Source organism: Cynocephalus volans, chromosome 14, assembly GCF_027409185.1.
Source record: "Cynocephalus volans isolate mCynVol1 chromosome 14, mCynVol1.pri, whole genome shotgun sequence".
Classification (NCBI taxonomy): Eukaryota; Metazoa; Chordata; class Mammalia; order Dermoptera; family Cynocephalidae; genus Cynocephalus; species Cynocephalus volans.
Window position 1 is genome coordinate 75,747,089 of NC_084473.1, and position 22,809 is coordinate 75,769,897.

The 22,809-nt window shown below is 40.3% G+C and overlaps 1 protein-coding gene across 1 annotated transcript; it reads right to left on the bottom strand.

Moving 5' to 3' along the window:
* Window positions 1-217: 217 nt before the first annotated feature.
* Window positions 218-15,356, bottom strand: LOC134362572 (lithostathine-1-alpha-like). Its single transcript, XM_063077792.1, is given in 6 exon segments — window positions 218-285; window positions 489-588; window positions 1,280-1,356; window positions 1,359-1,410; window positions 1,698-1,815; window positions 15,166-15,356. Coding segments are annotated over 6 exon segments (606 nt in total).
* Between the last annotated feature and the right edge of the window lie 7,453 nt (window positions 15,357-22,809).

Genomic DNA, 22,809 nt, shown 5'->3' on the forward strand with positions numbered 1-22,809 from the left:
GAAAAAAGTATAAGCAGATTACAGTACAATGGGAAAAATCATGTTTATTTTCATTGTTCTTGGCTCCACAGACACAAGTAGGTAAGATACTGAGGGTCAGCAGTGCAAACTCAGCAGGGAAGAGAGGCTTTGGTTTGGGTTGTAGAGTTGTCCAGTTTAATTATGAACTCTATAGGAATTGCAGGACCTACTCTAGACATCCATCTTCCAGCTGCCTCTAGTTTTTGAACTTGTAGACAAAGGAAAACATTGCCTCACAAGCCTCATCCTTCCATTTCTTGTATCCTGCGGGCCCAAGAGAATCGTCAAACTAAGAGGACCAGTAAGTGTATGGTCCCTTCTGGCTCTAGGACTCAGGACAAGAAACAAATGAAAACGCTCTTTCATTTCCAGGATTAGTTCATCTTTTCTCTATCCCTGTCCCCATGTCCAGCTCTAGAGCTAAGTGGAGAGGCTGGAAAGAGGTGTTTGCATTCTCTGCCTCTTACCTGAGTTTGAAGTCAGGCTCACACAGTAGGCAGGGTTGACACTGCTTGGGGATCCAATGGCCCAAGATCTGTAGGAGACTAGGGACCTACTGCTCCAGTGCTAGCAGCAGTTCTAGAGGGAGAAGGACCAGAAGAGGGGCAGAGGTCACTCAGAAAGACACAGAAACACCTGGCCTGTGTGCACACTGAGGAACAGGCAAACACGTACATACAGCAAGAATACACCTCATTGACCCCATGAACATAATTTCATTTCTTCTGCTTTTGCTGTAAGCTGCTTCTTTCCAGGAATGTCCAACTCCCATCCCCTGTTCCAATAAACGATGTGTTCTTAATTTTATATGGAGCACCATAAATGCCCAGAAACTTCAGCTTCAGCATACCATTGACCATTCATTAGTTCTTAAATTATTATTTAGTGTAACACTAGGTACCCAAAGCCTGTGGTAGATTCTCTTTCACTAATCTCTTTTTCCATATAGTCTGCAAAGGATTCTTTTACAACACAGAGAATAACAAAATGGGTTATAGCCAGTACATAAATATGCTTTTCTAGAAATAGACTAAATGAGTTTATTCATGAATGTTAAGGAAATTCACAAAATTCAGCTGGCATTTCTATAACTACCTACATAAATCTCAATACCCCATATATTATAGGATCCATATGGAGGTTGCTTTTATAGGAAAATGATAAAAGCTGATTTTTGAGGTACGCAATTTAATGACTTTACTTTTTCTCTGCAACCTGGTCCTTAAGAGAAATAAAGAGGCTGCAGACTGAACTTTTAGGGGTCATGGAGGCCAATCCAGACATTGAAGTCCCTAGTGCCATTCTCCTTAATCAGGGAGGCCACAAAGTTGCCTCACCCTGGGTGAGCACTGACACCAGGTAGCCCAAATGCATGTTCTGGCAGAAGAGCTGCAGGGGGATGAAAATGAAGCACTCAGTGGAAGAGAGCAATGTAAGGGACATGCTAGGTCCTCCCAGGGGATGTGGCAGGAAGAGGATAGCATAGACGACATTCCTTATGATGCTATCACTGAGCGCCAGCAACCCTGTGGGACAAAGTAGAGGGAAAGGTTCAGGGCAGTCATGAAACTCACAGGAGATCTGACTTGTCTCATGGAGGCCACTGAGGATGCTGAAAGTGGCAGCTGCCTCTGACTTCATGGGCCTCCCTTTCCCACACTGCTGTTTTCACTCACACCTGCATCGACCCAGGCCTTACGGTCTTCATTAAAGCAGTAGCAGTGGGAGCCATAGGCAGTGGTGCATTCTGTGCTGTTGATCCGGACAGAGGGCAGCTCTGTCTTGGCCTCCTGGCTGGGGAAGGGGAGGCAATGAAAGCAGGGCACAGGTTGGAAGATGAGGTAGGAGCATTGAGGGTCCTTCCTCAGAACCTAAGGATACAGTACAGTCTTGGGGTGGCTCCTCTCTTCTGCCCTTCTGCATCTTTGCTCTTCTCTTTCAGGTTTCTTTGCTCAAGACAACACCACACAATTTATATGTCCATGATATTTAATCTAATATGTCCCCATTTTCCCCTCTTCTCTGGGGCTCTGGTCTTTTACCTCTTGAAGGACTCAGGCTTCTGCGTTTTCTACCCTGTCCTGGCTTTCTATCCATACAAGTTCTCAGTTCTCTATCCTGTGAGTGACCCTCTGCATACTAACTTCCCCACATTTGCCATCACATCTAGATTTAATCAGGTGAACTAACCCCAGCTGCAGTGGTCATAGACAAAGAGTAATTTTAAATTCCATCTCAAACTCTCCAATGAAGTGAAAATATATTCATATTTTAATGGGATTAGAACAGTAATAATCATCACTGTACTACGCTGAACAATGCCTGATTTTGACTCTGCCTTTTCCCCAGAGCACCAACAGGTCTGGGGATGGAGTGAAGGCCTGCGGGCTGGTGTGTGGGGAATGGGCTTTGCAGCAAGAGCTCACTTTCACTCAGAGACGAAGTCCAGGCAGAACATCTGCATCAAGCACTAATTGGCTTGAGCCATACTGAGCAGCAGGAAATCTCTTGCTTAAGGAGAAAATCATTAATCTCTGTAGAAGAACACAGGGAAGAGGGTTTTGAGAGGGGTGAGCAGAGCACCTGCTGCCTTCCTTTCAGCTTCCTCTCCCTGAATCCCTGAGCAAGAAGGCCCTCTGATTTACCCATACCCTCAAATACTTCTCTTGAAAGTTTCAGGATTATATAGACCCAGTAATCCAAATGCAAATTTCACTGCTGGTGAGGCTCCTTTACTGCTGGAATTTATTTGGCAGAAAATCACCCTTTATTTTCCCCCAGATGTTAGGAGAACAGCATATGATAGAGACCACTTAATGTCCTGGCTGGGTCTGAGCTGGTTAGTCAGGCCAGGCAGTGGTAGGGCCTTTACAACTGGGACTGAGAGAAGGGCCACAGCATTTAACAAAGGGGAGGAGGAAGGAGTGAGAATCTCTTACAGAAAGAGATGCTGGTATCAGGAAAAGCCTCTTCCTGGTACAACCTGGGAGTAACCACAATTGAGGTCATCTTCTCTCAAATACTTCTGTGAACTGTCAAAGTTCACGGAGGACTTTGCTTTTCCCAGCAACAATGAGGGGCCCAGTTCCCATGGCACTTAGTAGGCCAGGAGGGAGTAGAGATGAGCAGACTTCTTTTTACTCCCTGTATTTATGGAGCCCTTTCTAACAGTGGTGGAGGATTTCCCTGAGTTGAAATGATTAAGTATAATTTGCTGGTGGCTTTAAGTGGTGACTTTGTTCCTTTTTAGGGTCAGTAACCTCTCAAGACCTACTTCAGAAGGCAAGTTTTAGTAGTTTCATTAATTATATAAGTCCAGCAACATCTGAGCTAATATGGTACAGATGTTCTCAAGTCGAAACAGGTTGGAACTCTGGGGAGCTGGTACATAAAGAAGCTCAAAGTAGCTGAATATGAAGTTAGACTTCATTGAACTTGTTGGTGTGAGGTCAACTATCTGTCAGTGTAATGTCAATGATGGTTTGGTGGGGAAATTGAATACTTATGAAATCACCATGGAAAAACCATTTTAAATCCAAGGGAGAAAAGCCAAGGCACAATAAAAAATTAGAAAAAAAAAGCTAACCTAAATGTTCACAGAAAGAGAGATGGGTGTATCAATTGGGATAAATGCATAAATAAAACATAATGAAATACTAACCAGCTGTCACATCAGTTAAGCTAGATCTCTACATAGCAGCATAGACTGGCTTCAGAAACATAATATTGAATGCCAAAAAGTCAGTTGCAGGAAGTTACAATCTATTTTACAAAATTTATATGTTCTTGTAGAAAATACAGATTAATGTTATATATTATTTACTGATTAATTCACATATAGTCTCAAAAATAAATATCTGAAATACAAGAAAATGCAGAAATATTTATCATAGTATTTGCCAGAAAAATTTACAGAAAGTTTTTTGTTTGTTTTATAATAACTAAAGATTTTTAAACAAGCATGACAAAAGTTAACACTGATTATTCTGAGTGGCAGGTTCATTTGTATTTGTTAAATTAATCTGATTTATTTCTGTACTTACTAAAATACTTTCTTAAAAGCTTATCACCAGGGAAAGATATTTATTTGTTTGTTTGTTTGTTTGTTTGTTTGTTTGTTTGTTTATAAATAAGTCATATTTCTCAGAGTTACCAAAGGTTGCAGTAGGGAGGACTTCAGGACATACTTTGTACCATGACAGATTTATCTTGCAAAAAATGAACAATAAATTATTTTTTAAAAATTAAAACAAACAACATTTTATGACTTTTTGTTTTTGAATATGAGAGTTTTTAATTACTTAAGAAGACTTCAAATAAGCAATGATTTTCCAGACATAAAAAATCTAACACTTTAAAATACATAATAAAATATATTGTAGCTAGCACAATATAAAAGAGGTAGAAACTTAAAACAAATAATAATCTATACAGTTATCTCATAGAAATTTTTATTGCCCCAATGGCTGTATACCCACAGTGATAGTTACCCTTATTGCTTACATTTGTGGCTAACCAAATTCTGCATACAAGGTATTAAAATTGAAGGCTTAGACTGGAAACCTCTGTGGTTCCAAATGATTTTCTTTTTCTGTTTCTCATTCCTTCAAGATTATTCTTTTTGTCCTCAGGAGCTTCAAAGTCCTGTCTTTGGCCTAGTTTTACCAGATTTCCAGAAGCTCATTTTCCAACATATTTTATCATATTCTCTTTCCCATCATATTTCCTCTGGAAGTCTTCTAATGGATGGAAAACAGTATTCTAGGCCTTTGGTGATAATCTGTCCCCATGTGGGGAAAAAATTCCTGATAAGCCTGTAATAAGACCTAGGAAGTTTCAAGGCAATAGCTGATGTTTGGTTCTGTTTTCCATCCTCCAGTAGCTATTCCTTGCTTTCTACCCTTGTGATAGAGACTTGAGACTTACTGTGGAGAAATTATCTCCTTCTGCAGAAATAAGGCTGGAGAGAAAAGGAGCCAAAGAAGTAAGAGATGGACTGAGGACTTTCCCTGGTCTGCTTGTGTTCTGCAGATATAAGGAAACCTACTTAAAACTTAGACTTTTTTGCTTCAAAGTAAAACTCTAGTTTACTAAACATACACTTTTATCACATGTTCTATATGTCAGGCACTCTTCTATATGCTTTTCAAGTAGAAATTCATTTCATCTCTGTGACATGGCAATAAACATGCTATTATGAACCATATTTAACAGGTGGAGAAACTGAAGGTCAGAGAAGAGCTAAAATAACTTAACCAAGATCAACGGCTCCTGTATAGTGAAGGTAGATTCAAACCCAAGAATCTTTGCTTTAAAGTCAAAAAAAAACTAAAAAAAAACTTCCTGACTTCCCTTACTCATGTGCACATTCATCTCAAACAGATTTCTGAGGCCTGACCTATTTAAATAAATAAGCATCCATTAACCATGGCCATGGGCAGAGGCTCCACAAGAAGAGGTTAAAAAGTGAATAAAAGTAAGACCATAAGAAGCCAAGCACCCAATCCTTACCCACAATTTGATTTGTCTTTTACATACACCAGCACCAAAAATCTGTGTGTGTATTTGGGGTAAGATGAGTTCATTACCACGAGCAAGTCCCACTTATGGCCACAACAAATGGGACAATAAAACTGGAAATTTTGATGGAGACTTGGAATGATAGAGGTCCCAACCTTTGCCTTCCTCATGTCTCAGCACTTGTCCATAGAAATAAAGGAGACAGAAATGTTAAGAAAAGAACCCACTGTTACAGAAAGCCCTCCATGATCTCTCCCTCCTCTAAATGTCACATCCTTGAACAGTCAGAAACAGAGTCTTATAAGCCACTAGTTACTTAATTTATTTGAGTATGGAGTCTCTAGTTATTTTCACTAGATTCCTCCTCTATAAAGAAAGCCTTCCACTTAAATTCGAAGGAGTGGGCAAGGTTAGAAGCTCAGAGCACCTACACAGTGCACTGACACAAGGGAATCCTGGCAGCAGGAGGAGCCTCTCCTGGTACACCCAGGGAGTGGCCACAGATGAGATCCCCTTCCCGCAAACAGGTTGGTAAACTGTGCAAATGAAAAGTAGGCTTTGCCGTTCCTCAGCAGATGCCAGATGCCCAGCTCTCATGGCCCTGAAGAGCCCTGGAAGGAGCAGAGAACTTCTAGGAATGGTGAGGGGTGGGGTGAGGGAGTCCCTGGGAGGACAGACAGACAGTGTGTGAGCCTAGAGCTGGACAATCCATGGGACATGGGGACAAGGAAGGCAGCAAGGCAAGCTGTGGAGCATCCCTGCTTCGGGCAGTGGGGAAAAAGAAACAGACATTCTTTGTCTCCTAACAACATATTCTCCAAGAAGGCCTTTTTTCCTAACTGCGTACACTCTGCAAGGAGCTTGTGCAAAGAAATTCTCATGGAAGAAGGCGAAGGAGTCTGGGGACTCCTTTAATGCCTCACTGCCCCAAATTAATAAATCAACTCTAATGCCAGTTTAGAATTGTTTCCATATACGATGAGGAGGAGGAGGAGGAGGAGGCGGAGGAGGATTAATTCAGCTTAACCATCTCTTAAAATTGTTTGCTTTCTGCTAAGCACATGATACTGACAATTAAACTTGGAACTATAATTCTCTATGTACTTACAAAATACCTTCAAATACAGCCTTTCATATTCTAGGATATTTCTGTTATCTTATTGGGGCAAAGATTTATATTATATTTTTATTTCCTGAGAAATATTTTAAGTGTGTTAAATACGTTAACTCCTTTTTAATCTGACTTAGAAGGTAGCTATTGCAGACATGAAAACTCAGGCGCAAAAAGGTGAAGTCACTTGCCCAAGGTCACACAGTAATCCCAGTAAGTGCCACAGCCACAATTTGGGTCCAGTGAATTTGACAGCAGGGTCTTGGCTCTTTACCTGTCTGCTTTGTCACCAACCCTGTAAAAGTCATAAAATTCTGATGTACCTGTAAAGTATAGAATGTTATGGGTAGATGGAATCACATATTGTCTAACCCTTCCTCTCATAAAAAGACAGGTATTCAGAGAATTTAAGTGATGTAACCATTATTCATTGGAGGAAGAAAAAAAGAGGTAAATCTCGAGTCTACTGCCCAACCTGGTACTTTCACCATTTTGATCTCTCCTTTCTCTGAAGAATTCAGCAACTTTTTTGTTCCGTGGGTACTTTGTGAATGTTTTCCGTACAAAGCCTAGTCTCCATATGAAAGCTGTAGTCATTGTCATCTCCTACTCTGCATCTTTATAATCTCACAAGTGTCCTAACCACTGTTTGTATACATCACAGCCAAACAAAGTCTCGCTCAGTCTTGTGAAAAGACTGTCTCTAACCCCTAGGATCTAGTCCAGTTAACTAATTAGCTTAGGTTGGTGATAAGGTTTGATTTCTCTCATTGAGACATTCAAGAAGGAATCACTCTGACAGGGACTGTTGTCAGCTGTGTACCATTCTCCTATGGGCTGGAAGGCCAAAGTTGGTTTGAGAAAAGATCCCAAAATTCTGAGTCTTAAGATAAGTATGAATTTGCTGTGCAGGCCTAAAGGGTCCCTAAACTCTAAAACATAAATAGATAAATGAATAGCTATTTTCAGAGCCACCACCTGTCAAGCAACATTGACATTTCTAAACACACACTGACACTAGTCACAGGGTCAGCAGAAATATAAACTGCTCTAAAATCTGAGAAATAGGAATAGTGATGACATTTGGGAACCTAGACTGAATTCTACCTCATATGAAAAGATCCTTTCCTCAGATGAAAAAAGTCATGTGCTTAAGGCATAGTAAATTGACAAATCTAAATGGAACTCTTGATGTATGTCTGGCTATGTAATAAGACAAATAAGTAGCCAGATAACCATTTAAGAAATAGCCATTGTGCAAATTGAGGAGATGAATATTAAACAGGACCCAGATGGACCAATAGAGTAAGAGAATCAGGAAAAGCTATAATGTTTGTCCCTTCAAAACTCGTGCTGAAATTAAATTGACATTGCAATAGTATTAAGAGATGGGACCATTAAGAAGTGATTGAGCCATGAGGGCTGTGTTCTCCTGCATGGGATTAATGTCATATAAAGGGCTAATTTTGCCCCATTTTGCTACTTTTACCTCTTTGCCCTCCCTCATGTTATGATGCAGCAAGATGGCCTTTGCCAGATGCCAGAGCCTTGGTCTTGGAAATCACAGTCTCTAGAACTATGAGAAAATAAATATCTGTTCATTATAAATTACCTAGTCTCAGATATGCTATTATAGTGGCACAAAAAAAAAAAAAAAAAAAAAACAACTAAGAGAGAAATTGGTACCAGAAGTGAAGTTGATACTGTAACAAAAATCTGAGAATGTGAAAGTGGATTTGCAAGTGGGTAGAGGCTGAAAGAGTTTGAAGGAGCAGGCTGGAAAAAGAATAGATCACCAGGAACAGAACATAAGGGCTATTCTGGTGAAGACTCAGAAGAAGAGAGCTGTAGGCAAAACCTAAATTATCTTGGAGAAAACTTAAGTGGTTGTGAAAAGAATGTTGGCAGAAATTTGGTTGGTGGAGGTAATACTGATGAGGTCCCAGGTGGAAATGAGGAACATAGTATTGGACAATAAAGAAATTGCAATGTGGTAATGAACTTAGACATTACAATGTGTAATATGGTCATTACAGTGTGGTAATGGACTTGGCTGTATTTTACACATTTCTCAGTGGTTTGTAGAAGGCAGAACTTAAGATTAATAAACTAGGATATTTGTAAAAGAGTATTGAGCAAAGTATTGAGCATGCTGCCTGGCTTATTTTAATTGCCTGTAGTAAAATACAAGAGGAAAGAAACAATTAAAGACAAAACATAATAAAAAGGGAAACATAATATAAAGATTTGGAAAATATTCAGCTTCTCCATATTATAAAAAAAGAAAAAGACTTGTTCAGAAGAGAAATCCAAAGGTGTCTAGCCACAGTTTGACAAGATTAGTATAGATAGAAGGCAGCCAGCTACTATTCATCAAGACAGTGGAAGAATGACCCCAAAGGAATTTTGAAGATTATAGGAGCTTTCCCTTCCATCACAGGCCCGGAATAACAAGGCCTAGGAGACAAAACTCTGTCAAAGAAGGGTTTTGGGGGCCCATGGAGCCTTGGGGCTCACTGTTCAGGGCCACCTCAAGTTTTTGTTGCTGGCATTCTGGACCAGCATTCTTTGGCCATCCCAGGTGCATTTCAAAGGGGATCAGGTGTGGCTCTGGCCGCCACTCTGTAAGGTACAGGCTTTTAGCCTAGGTGATGTCCACATGGTGCTAATTCTGCAGGCTTGAAGACTGCACAAGCTGTGGAGGCATGGGTGCCTCTACTTAGATGTCAAAGGAAGCCTCAGAGAGCCTCAGAGCCCAGACAGAGAATCAATCGATCAGTGGTGGGGCCACGGCAGATAGTCTCCACTGGGGCAAGCATAGGAGAATTATGATAGCTGGGTCACCCCCAAGACTCCAGAACTGTAGAGCCACAAATGTGAAATACCAGCTGCAGAGAGCTGCAGACACAAAACCTGTGAGAACTGAGATGTGGACTATGCCCAACAAAGCTGTGGAAGCCCAACCCCTGCCCCAGCAAGGAAGGTGGGATTGGAGCCAAAGATTATTCTCAAACCTCATGATTTAATGTTGTTTGCCCTGTCGGGTTTTTTTTACTTATGTAGGAGCTGTTATTCCCCTCTTTCTTTTCTATTGCTCCCTTTTGGCATTTGAATGCCTATCCTATACCAATCCCACCATTGTATTTTGGAAGCAATAACTTGTTCAATTTCACAGATTCATAGCTAAAGGAAAATCTGCTTCAAAATGAGTTATACTTATAGTCCCACACATATCTGATTTTGATGATATTTAGATGACATTCTGGACCTCAGACTTTAAAGATGATGCTAGAAGAAGTTAAGACTTTTGGGGCTATGGGGATGTAATAAATATATTTTGTATGTGAGAAGGATGTAAGTTTTCGGAAGGCAGGTGGAATTCTCTTACTCCATTTTTGTGTTGCTATCCCAGAATACCTGAGACTGGGTAATTTATAAAGAAAAGAGGTTTATTTGGCTCTTGATTCTGGGGCAACTGCATCTGACATGAGCCTCAGGCTGCTTCTACTCATGGCAGTAAGCAGCAGGCAGCCTGTGTGTGCAAGAGATCACATGGTAATTGAGGAAGCAAGAGAGAGTGGAGGTGCCAGGCTCCTTTTTACAACCAGCTCTCATGGGAACTCAGAGCAAGAACTCACTCGCTACCCTCCTCCCACACACAGAAGGGAGTTAATCTATTCAAGAGGGTTTTGCCCCCAAGATCCAAACATTTCCCACCACGGCCACTTTAGGAATCAGATTTCAACATCAGCTTTGGGGGAACGAATATATCCAAACTATGCCAAATGCTACCGTTTGAATGATTGTCCCCTCCAATATTCACGTTGAAATTTAATTCCCATATAAAAATATTAAGAGGTGAGAACTTTAAATGGTGATTAGGACATGAGGGCTCTAAAAAACAATTTCCCCGTAGTACACACACACACACACACACACACACACACACACACACACACACACACTTGTGATTCTGGTATATGTAAAAGGCAAATTAAATTGTGGTTAAAGATTAGGTATTTGGTGTCTTACATTTATTTACATTTTAAGCTCTTCTTATGGGGCCTTTGGCCATGACCATAAACAATGGGTGGTTATTTATTTAAGCCAGTCAAGTCTCAGAAAACTGGATGGGTTGAATGTAGAGATAACTAAATAGAAAAAACTTAATTAGCAAGTTCCTTTACGCTAATAAAATAGCCCTAAAAGAAATCTGTTGTGTTTGAAGCTAGCTCCATACCTAGTAGCTTTTGTTTTGGGATAAGTCATTTATGACTTCTCTGACTTTCAGTTTTTTTATCTGTTAAAATATGGTTCATAACAGCATCTATTTTTATTAGGTCAGCATGGTATTAAATGGGTTTTTATTTGTTAAGCATTTAGAATAGCGCCTGGCACATAGAGCATGCAATAGAAGTATGTGTTTAATAAACTAGAGCTTTCCTTTGAAGCAAAAAAAAAAAAAAAAAAAAAAAGGCTGATTTTTATGTAGGTTTCTTGTAGTTTTCCTGATATCTGCAGAGCATAAGCAGACCAGAAAAAGTTTTTGATCCATCTCATACTTCTTCAGCTCCTTTCCTCTCTAGTCTAATTTTTGAAGTTAAGTTGTTATTTACATGCCTGTCAAGGACTACGAGAGAAAGATAATCTCTGTATTATAAATCTAAAATCTCTATTACAAGGGTGAAAAGCAGGTAACAGCTACTGGAAAATGGCTAAAAGCATCAAACATCAGCTATTGCTTTGAAACTTCTTAAGCCTTATCACAGGCTTATCAAGAAATTGCCCTACTTGGAGACACATTAACACTAGGTGTTCGAGACTGCTTTCTGTCTATCAGAACACTTCCAGAGGAACTATTACAGGAAAGACCTGAAATGAGCTTCTGGGACCTTGTAAATTTAGGTCAGAGGGCAAGACCGTCAGGGTCCTGAGGACTAAAGGATAAACTTTGAAGGGATGGGAAACTGGGCTTCCCTGAAAATCAAGAAGTCACATCAGAATCAAAGTGGTTGCCAGTAAAAGTACTGAATTTTATTACATTGCATGTGAAATTTGGCCAGCCATATATCTGCTATAAGGGTAACTATCTCAAAGGGTATACAGCTATTGGAGGTAATAAAGATTTTTATGGGAGAACTGTGTCAATTGTTTTTTGTTTTTAATCTCTTTTTCATATTGTGGTAACTGCAATGTATTTTATTACATTTTCAAAGTATTAGATCTTTTATACCTAGAAATTACTTGTTTATTTTTGGTGAGATAAACCTGACATTGTGCCAAGTATCCTGGAATCCTCTCTACTACAATCTTTGTAACTCTGAAGAATATGACTGATCTCTTATTTAAATACACATAAAAAAGAGACATCTTTCCATGGTGATAAGCTTTTAAGAAAACATAACTATTTTTAGTAAATCTCTACATAAATTGGACTAATTTAACAAACAATTATGAACCTGCCAGTGAAAATAAACAATGTTAATTTTGTCAGTTTGTTTAAAATCTTATTTTTTACAAAAAAAAAAACTCATTGTAAATTCTCCAGAAAAACACTATAATAAATTTTTCCGCATAGTCTTACATTTTTATTTTTAAACTATATGCAAATTTATCAACAACTAGTATACAATATTAATCTGTGTTTTTTAAAAGACTGTATATATTTTATGAATCAGTTTATAACTTCTGGCAATGGACTTTTTGTCCTCAACATTATATTATTAAAACCAGTCTATGCTGATATATAGGAATCTAGCTTATTTAATGTAACATCTACTTAGCATTTATTATATTTTGTTTATCCATTTATCCCAACTGATGTACCCATCTCTCTTTCTGTGAACATTTATGTTAGTTTCTTTATTTCTAATTTTTTTTATTTTTTCTTCCCTGGACTCAAAATGGTTATTCCATAGTGATTCTGTTAAGTATTCAGTTTCACCAACCACCTTTGAATTCACAGCAACAGATGACCTCATACCAAAAACATCAATGAAGCTTAATTATGTATCCAGCTCCATTGAGCTTCCTTAGGCATCAACACCCAACGGCTGCCGCCTGGTTGGACTTGAGAACATCTATGACATGTTAGCTCAAATCTTGTTGGACTTAATTTATGGAATTACTAACACTTGCCTTCTAGTGTGGGTCTTGAGAGATTACTGAGCCTGAAAAGGAACAAAGGCACCACCTAAAACCACTAGCAAATTATACTTTATCATTTCAACTCAGGGAAATCCTCCACCACTCATACTCATGTCTAACACCAAGTAGAGGGCTCCATAATTACAGGGAGTAGAAAGAAGGTCTACTCATCTCTCTACTCCCCCCTAGTCAGCTAGGCCATGGGCAGCTAAGTGCCATGGGAACTGGACATCTGGTCGCTGCTGGGAAAGGCAAAGATGTCCTTGAATTTTGAAGGTTACCAATGTGTTGATGTGAAGGGGACTGCATCTGTGACTGCTCCCAGGTTGTACCAGGAAGAGGCACTTCCTGATGCCAGAATCTCTTTCTGTAAGAGATTCTCACTCCTTCCTCCTCCCCTTTGTTAAATGCTGTGGCCCTTCTCTCCGTCCCTGTTATAAAGGCCCTACCACTGACTGCCTGGCCTGACAAACCAGCTCAGACCCAGCCAAGATGTTAAGTGTGCATTACAGGAGCAGGGCATCTCTATCATGGGCTCCTCTCTTAACATCTTAGGGAAAATAAAGGGTGATTTTCTGCCAAATAAATTCCAGCAATAAAGGAGCCTCAGCAGCAGTGAAATTTGCATTTAGATGACTGGGTCTATATAATCCTGAAACTCTCAAGAAAAGTTATTTGAGGGTGTGGGTATCTCAGAGAGCCTTCTTGCTCTCAGGAATTCAGGGAGAGGAGGCTGAAAGGAAGGCAGCAGGTGCTCTGCTCACCTCCTCTCAGACCCTCTTGCCTGTGTTCTCCTACAGAGATGATTGATTTGCTCTTTAAGCAAGAGATTTTCTGCTGCTTAGTATGGCTCCAGCCAACTCGTGTTAGATGCTGATGTCCTGCTTGATCCTCTTGTCTTTGAGCCAAAGTGAGTTCTTGCTGCAAAGCCCTTTCCCCACACACCAGCCCTCACGCTTACACTTTGCCCTGGGCCTATTGGTGATCTGGGGAAAAGGCAGAGTCAAAAATCAGTGGTTGTTCAGTGTAGTTCAGTGATGGTTATTGCTGCTATAATCTCATTAAAATAAGAGTACACTCTCACCTCATCGGAGAATTTGAGATGGAATTTAAAATTACTCTTTGTCTGTGACCACTGCAGTTGGGGTTAGTTCACCTGATTAAATATAGATGTGATGGCCAACAGACACATGAAAAAATGCTCAACATCACTCAGCATCCGGGAAATGCAAATCAAAACTACACTGAGACACCATCTCACCCCAGTTAGGATGGCTAAAATCCAAAAGACTCTGAATGATAAATGCTGAGTGGATACGGAAAATGTGGTATATCTACACAATGGAATACTACTCAGCTATAAAAATGAATGAAATACTGCCATTTGCAACAACATGGATGGACCTTGAGAGAATTATATTAAGTGAAACAAGTCAGGCACAGAAAGAGAAATACCACATGTTCTCACTTATCGGTGGGAGCTAAAAATAAATAAATAAATTTACACACACACACACACACACACACACACACAAAAATGGGGCGGGGAGAAGAAAATGTAACAACTACAGTTCCTTGAAGTTGATACGACAAGCAAACAGAAAGGATATTATTGGGTGGGAGGGAGGAGAGGGAGGAGGGAGGGAGTTTTCGGTAATGGGCCACAATAATCAACCACATTGTATATCAACAAAATAAAATTTTTTAAAAAATTAAATTAAAAAAATATATAGAGAGAGATGTGATGGCAGGTATGGGAGGTTGATACATAGAGGGTCACTGATAGGATAGAGAACTGAGGAGAGGTTGTGTGCAGGGAAAGCCAAGATGCGGTTGAAAACACAGAAGCCTGAGTCCTACAAGATATAAAAGGCCAGAGCCTCAGAGAACAGGGGAAAATGGGGACACATTACCCTATTAATTGTGTGGTGTTGTCTTGAGCAAAGAAACCTGAAAGAGAAGAGCAAAGACGCAGAAGGGCAGACGGGAGCAGTCACCCAGGACTATACTGTATCCTTACGTTCCGAGGAAGAACGATCAACACTCCTACCTCACCTTGCAGCCTGTGCCCTGCCCTATGAGTCTCCTTTAATCATCCCCCTTTCCCAGGCAAGGAGGCCAAGACAGAGCTGCCTCTGCCCTGATCAGCTGCCCAGAAGGTACCATTGCCTATGGCTCCCATTGCTACTACTTTGACAAAGACCATGAGGTCTGGATCAATGCAGATGTGAGGGAAAACAGCAGTGTAGGGAAGGGAGGCCCATGAAATCAGAGGCAGCTGCCACTTTCCAGCATCCTTAGTGGCCTCCGTGAGACAAATCTCATCTCCTGTATGTTCCATCACTGCACCAAAACTTTCCCTCTACTTTGTCCCATCTTTCTGCATGTTCCCAGCACAGGGTGGCTGGTGCTCAGTGACAGCATCATCAGGCATGTTGTCTGTTCTGTCCTCTTTCTGCCACATTCCCTGGGAGCCCCTAGCATATCCCTCACAACTTTCTCTTCCACCGAGTGCTTCATTTTCCTCCCCCTGCAGCTCTTCTGCCAGAACATGCATTTGGGCTACCTGGTGTCAGTGCTTACCCAGGCTGAGGGCCACTTTGTGGCCTCCCTGATTAAGTAGAATGGCACTAGGCACTTCAATGTCTGGAATGGTCTCCATGACCCCAAAATTCAATCTGCAGCCTCTTTCATCTCCTAAGCATCCAGTTTCAGAGGAAAAGAGAGGTCATAGATCTAACTCGTCAAACATCAGCTTCTAACATTTTCCTGTAAAGGAAACTTCCATATGGATTCTATAAAATATGGGGTATTGAAGTTTATGTAGGAAGTTACAGAGAAAAGATCTAGCCTGAATTTCATAAATTTCCTTAGCATTATGAATAAACTCATTTTGTCAACTTCTAGCATTACTGTGTTGTAAGAGAATCCTTTGCCGAGTACATAGAAAAAGAGACTAGTGAAACAGAATCTGTTGCAGGCATTTGGGAAGCTGTTGTTATAGTAAATATAATTTAAAAAATAATGAACAGTCAATGGTATGCTGAATTGCGAAGGTTGTGGGCATTTATGGTGCTCTGTGTCAAATTCAGAACAAATATTGTTTGTTGGAATAAGGAAAGGGTGTGGGACATCCCAGGAGAGAAGGACTTAGACTTCCAAATTTCAAACTTACAACAAATCTATCCTAATCAGGATTGTGTGAAACTGACTCCATGGTAAACATAGATATCAGTGATATAGAAACCAATTTCAGAGATAATCTCTTTTACTTATACTTAGCTGTTTTTTGATAATTATGTCATAGAAATTCAATGGTGAAGTATATTCTTCAGCAAATCATGCTGGAAAACTGGATAGCTCTATACTACAGAATGCATTTGGTACCATTTCTTACATTGTATTATAGAAATTATTTCAAAATAGAATGTTCACTTAAATTTAAAAACTAAAACTATCTAAAACTTAGAAGAAAACACATAAGTGACACTCTGCTACCTTGATTTGGAAAATGGTTTCTTAATTATGACATCAAAAAAGTGACATAAGAAAATATATAGAGACATAGATACATTGCTAAACACCAAAATTTTACATTTTTGTGTTTAAAAGGACACAAGAAAGTAAAAAGACGACTTATAGAATGACAGAATATATGGGGTGAGGGGGCAGGTTCAAGATGGCTGACTATAGATGCCAGCTCTTGCCTCCGACACAAAGACAGTTCAAAAAAATAAATGGATAGTCACAATAGTCACACATTGAACATTGCATTGGGAAGAAAACACTGGAATTCAACAAAAGGATGAAGAAGATCCTCTAAGGTTGAAAAACTTGAAATGGCCCCATAGAAAGATAAGTGCAGCACCCAACAGAGATCAGCTCATAAGAAAGACTCTGCTGCAGGGAAAAGGTAAGCAAGAGGAATCCTCCGAAGTCTGTGGTGCCACCACAGCCTGCAATCCAAGGTACAAGAGAGCTGCATGGCCCTTGCAGGCTGCGATCTCAGTGTTAGGAGTTGCTTGGAGCCCATGCAACTGCATTATTCCAGAGAAGGAGTTCATGCTGATCCCTCTCATCCCGAGTCCAGGGCAGCTGTGGCACATCATTATTTTGGTATCAGAGACAACACCAGAGTGCATTTTGCCTTAGGGTACAATGGCCCTGGCATCTCCGTACCTCTAAGGCCCTCTCATCACCACGAGACTACAGTACTCAAGCTCATGTGGTGCCCTGCACCCCTGGGGACAAGCAGTCCAGTGCATTGCAGAGGCCAACCCCAAGGCAGAGGAAGCCAGTGCTCACAATTTCCCGATCTAGAGAGACAATCAACTGGAACCTCCTGCCATCACCAGAAGACCTGCTGTCTTTCGGTGGAGCACCTGTACACATCTTCTGTCAAGAGAGCCCTGCTGCAGCTCCAATGAACCCACCCAGATTCACCCACTCCAGCTGGGAAGCTGTGGTGCTCCTGTGTGTTTCTCCCAGGGGCACAGAGTCTTGCCTCTAGCTCCAGTGAGCCCATCCAGGACCACCCACCCCAGCTAGAGAGGAGTCCAACTTCTCTCTTGGGGGTGTAGGGACCCACCTGTGACCCCAGAAACCTTGCCTGGGGTAGCCTGCTCTAGCTGAGGAGCTGAAGAGTGACCCAGTGTTTCTCTTGGGGATTCAGGGTGCCACCCACAACCCCAGTGCCTTCACCTAGAGTGGCACACTTCAGTGAAGCTGCAGAGTACCCCAATGTTTCTTTGGGGGCTAATGGTCCCACACATGACCCAGTGATCATATCCAGAGTGGACCACTCCAGCTAAGGAGCTTCAGAGCAATTCTGTGTCTCTCCTAAGGGTGTAGGCTCTCACTAATAACTTTGGTGTCCCCATGAGGAGTGGCCCACTCCAACTGAGAAGTTGCACAGCATCCCAGCATATATCTTAAGGGTACAGGCTCCCATTTATGGTTCCAATGTCCTCTCACATAGTGGCCCACTCCAGCTGAGCAGCTGCAGATCACCCCAGCACCACTCTTGGGACTTTAAAATCTCAACAGTAGCCCCAGCAACCCCAGCCAGCATCACCAACTCCAGCTGAGAAATTACAGAACACCCCACTGCTTCTCCTGTGATTGCAGGGTTCCACTTGAAGCCCCCAATGTCTCCAACCATGGTTTCCCATTTTAGCTGAAGAGCTGCTGAGTGCCTCAACATCTTTCTTGAAATCCAAGGTCCTGTCCACAGTCCCAACAATCCCTCCCAGGGTCAACCATTTAGCCTGTGGAGCTTCAGAGTAAAAAAAGTCAGCCGAAATGCCGAGTACTGATCAAGCTTTATTAAAGGAAAAGAATCTGCTGGGCTGCACTCAAAATAGAGGACAGCACCAGGCTTGGGGGGGGGGAGAGCTTATATAGGGCACCAAAGGCTGGCTCATACAATCAAGGAGGGGCATTGTGCTAATGTGGAAGCTATGTGACCAGGGTGGAGAATTGCACCCTTGCAGAAGCAAAAGGGTTTCTGTTTCTCAAAAATCATGAGGTTTCTCAAAAAGGGAAGGGGGGAGGGGTTGGGGCCATTTTCTGCTCGGCCTTGCCTAAAATGTCACCATTTATGTTCAGAACCTATCAATCTCGCCTTTTAAGTATACGGAGAAGAGAAAAGGGGCGAAGTTCTCATTCTTCTGAAGCTACTTCCTGCTGGAGATGGGTGGAGATATGAAAAAAATAAATATTTATGTTGGCAGGTAAAAGAATTAGGTGGCAGGGTATTGTTTTCGTGTGGGGAGGCTGTATTCTTCTGGGGAAGGGTCGCTGATTCTGAGGGGCTGATATCCTCCTCGCAGGAGCAATTTGGTGAACTTTTGATTGGTGAAAGCCTGCATTCATTCCTGCAAGAAATTAGAGAAACAGCAAAAGAGACAGGGACCAAAAAGTAGGCTGAGTTCCAGCACAGTTAGGTGTCCTAGTACGGGCATAAGCCAGGTTATCCAAGGGTTCAGTGACTGGGGCCACCCCCAAGGTGTGTTTGTATTTTGTAACCCTTTGCATTGGCAATCAATGCTTGCTTTTAAATGGTTTAAGTTGTTTTGGATCACCCCAGACTCATTTATGTAATAACAGCATTCCTCCCCCAAGAAGACGCAGGTACCTCCCTTCTCAGCTGTAAGGAAGTCAAGGTCCCAACGGTTCTGTAAAGCAACTATTGAGAGTGAGGTGAGCTGTTACTGGAAGGAGGAGATGCTATCTATACTTAGTTCTTCTGAGAGTTTTTGATAGAATTGAGAGGCAGAAGCAAGGTCCACTATGTCAGCCCCAGCTGCAGGAAGGACCCCTGCCCCAATTAAAAAAGGTACAATTGGTGCCCTACAGGAGTGGGGGGCACTTCCTGAGGGGGTTCTGAAGTTAGTCCCAGTCCCATCTCCATCCCTCCATCTGTCTGGATGGTGATGTGGTGTGGGGGACAAGCCAAACAAATATGCAAGAAATCATGTTAGGGGGCAGACAGCAGGATACGCAGTTTTACAAAGGAAATATATTCCGGTTTTAGGGCATGGATGAGAAGGGGGTAAGTGAGTGGCAGCATTTGGTGGTGTTAGTGAGGCAGAGTGTGGGCAGGCCCTGCATAATGCTGACAGTCCCCACTGAGGTGAGATCAGAGGAAAGTGAAGAGACATTTGTGGAAACATTGCAGGCCACATCAACGGGGAGGGGGTGGCCACAAAAAGTTTCTCACAAAGTGGGAGACAGATGAGTCACTTGGGGACCAGTCTGATTCATTGAGGACTGCATCATCCCTGCGGACCTGGAACCTCCATATTCCAGGTAAGGGGGAGCATTGAAATAGGAGTAAAACCATGGGAGAGATGCAAAGGGTTAGAGAGGGTACATTTGAAGGGTACATTGCCACAATGAAATTGCTAAGAAGCATCCTACTAATAGGAAGTAAAGGAGTGCCAGGAGAAATCTTCCTATAATGTTACAGTCCTTTGGGGCAGCACTGGCTAATCCTGTAGCAAGTACTATAACAGAGAGTATAATAAAGGCTAGGGACATGGGATGGCATATACTTACCATGTCCCAAGATGGCAAACCCACGCTGACAGGTAGGGACCAGTCTTAAAGTAGCTCTTGTGCAAAGGACTTGTGAACATTTTAATAATATTAATTCTTCCAATTCATGAACTTAGAATATCTTTCCTTATATTTGTCTTTTTCAATTTCTTTCATCCATGTCTTTTGCCTAGGTGGTGATAGATGTTTTAATTAGATTGTGGTAATTATTATACAATGTATATGTATATCAAATCATCATGTTGTACACCTTGAATGTATACATACTGTATTTGTCAATTGAATATTTTTTTTAAAAAGAGCAGCTAGCACAAGAACAATTGATATGGGCTTTTCTATCCCATTTATTACTTTCACTAAGGCAGGAAATCAAGTCCTGTGGCATTATTCAATGACAAGTTTATTTAAACTGATGGAAAAATGTTTCCACCAAAAATGCTAAGTGGTGAGGGGGGGAGGGAGAAGGGAGGGAGGTTTTGGTGATGGGGAGCAACAATCAGCCACAATGTATATCGACAAAATAAAAATTAAAAAAAATAAAAAAATTAAAAAATTAAAAAATTAAAAAATAAAATAAATAAAAAAAAATGCTAAGTGGTCTTTTAGTCAAGACAGTACATCTTGGAAAGGGTTAAAGAAATTTAACATGAATTTTTATAAAATAGACACTGTCCATTTATCTCACCTATTTATTTGAGAAGGAAGACACTTGCAGTGCAATGTTGCAGTGTTTGAGGCACATATGGATACTTTTGTCAATAATCTCATATGATAACTTCTTTTTCATATTAGGGAACTGGACTTTTTTTTTTTTTTAAACAATGGAAATGGGTAACTGTCGAGAGGTAACAACGAGGTGAAAGCAAAATGGTAGTCTTAAAGTATATAGATTCATGGAAAGTCTGTTTTGTCTTCTCTCGGGTATGGGGAGTTTCTTTGAAAGAGCATCGTTTATAAACTTTTTATTCATTAAAATATATTAATAGATATTCACCTAGACATTAAAGTCATCCCAACTGTAGTCCTGAGGCCAGAATATGTTTTAAGGCCCCCAAACGAAGGATCTATGGGGGTTCTTTCTTGCAAGTGCATTCTAGGGATGGGACTACACATAATGTCGTATACCCGTGCTGATATTCAGTTTGCTAGCTGACCATGATGAGGCAAGTACAGAAATCGGAAGATATTAGAAAACTTCATAGCAACTTGACAGACTACATTCATGTCTGTCAAAAGTAATAAAAATAGGCTTGCATTAGGATTACGTTTTATTCATTCATTTTTATTTATTCATTTTTAATGTACTTTAGAGATATTCTTACAATGAATTTGAAATTTAAAAACAAAAAGCTATTTCTTCATCCATACAAGTTTGATAAGTACTGTTTATTTAATTATTCTACTAATTAACAAAAAAGTGTGTGTGTATATATATATAGTGTACAACATGATCTTTTGCAACACCTATACATTGTGGAATGGCTAAATCAAACTAATTACGTATGCATTACCTCACATAGTTATAATTTTTTTGTGGTGAGAACACTTAAAATTGACCCATCTAGCAATTTCCAGGTACATGAAACGTTGTTATTAACTATGCTCAACATGTACAATAGATCTCTCAGATTTATTCCTCTTATTTAAGTAAAATTTTGTATCATTTGACCAATATCCCCTCAGTATCCCCCACCCCAGTCCATGGTAACCATGGACTACTTTCTGCTTTTATCAGTTTTACTTTTATAGATTTCACATAGAAGTGAGGTCATGCTGTATTTGTCTCTCTGTGCCTAGATTATTTCACTTAACACAATGTCCTCTAGTTTCATCCATATTGTCACAAATGAGGGATTTTCTTCTTCTTAAAGGTGAATAGCATTCTATTGTGTATATATACCAGATAATTAAAATGTGTTTATATACCATGCATCTTTTTATGGACACTTAGTTTGATTCCATATTTTGACTGGTATGAACGAATAATTCTGTAATGAGCATGCAAATGCAGAAATCTCTTTGACATACTGATTTAATTTCATTTGGGTATATACTCAGCAGTGGGATTACTGGCTTATATGGTAGTTGTATTTTTAATTTTTGAAGAACCTCCACATCATTTTCCAAAGTGGCTAAACTAATTTACATTCCCACCAACACTGTACAAGAATTCCCTTCTCCACATCCTCACTAACGATTGCTATCTTTCACCTTTTTTGATAGTAGCCATTTTAACAGGTGTGAGGTGATATCACATTGTGGTTTTAATTTGCATTTTTCTAATCATTAATGATGCTAGGCTTTTTTAAATATATGTTTGTGCACTTGTATTTTCTTTTGAAAAATGTCTGTTCAGGTTCTTTGCCCATTTTAAAAATAGATTATTTGGTATTATTTGGTTTTTTGTTATTGGTTGTTTAAGTTTCTTATATAGTTTGGATATCCATCACTTATCTGATCTATGGTTTGCAAATATTTTCTCCTATTCCATAGGTTGTCTCTTCACTCTGATAAGTGTTCCCTTTGCTGTCTGGAGTTTTTATTTTGATATAATATTATTTGTCTACTTTTGCTTTGTTGCCTGTGCTTTGGGGATCACATCCAAAAATCAACATTGCCTGGACCACTGTCATGGAGTTTTCCCCCATGTTTTCTTATAGCAGTTTTACAGTTTCAGTTCATACATTCAAGTCTTTAATCTATTTTGAGTTGATTTTTGTGTATGGTGTTAGATAAGGATCTAATTTTATTCTTCTGCATATAGATATGCAGTTTTCCCAATACCATTTATTGGAGAGACTATCCTTTTACCTTTATTTATGCTTGGCATCTTTGTCAAAAATCCGTTGACCATAAATGCATGGATTTATTTCTGGGCTCTGTATACTCTTTCACAAGTCAATGTGTCTACTTTTATGCCAGTACCATGCTATTTTAATTACTGTAGTTTT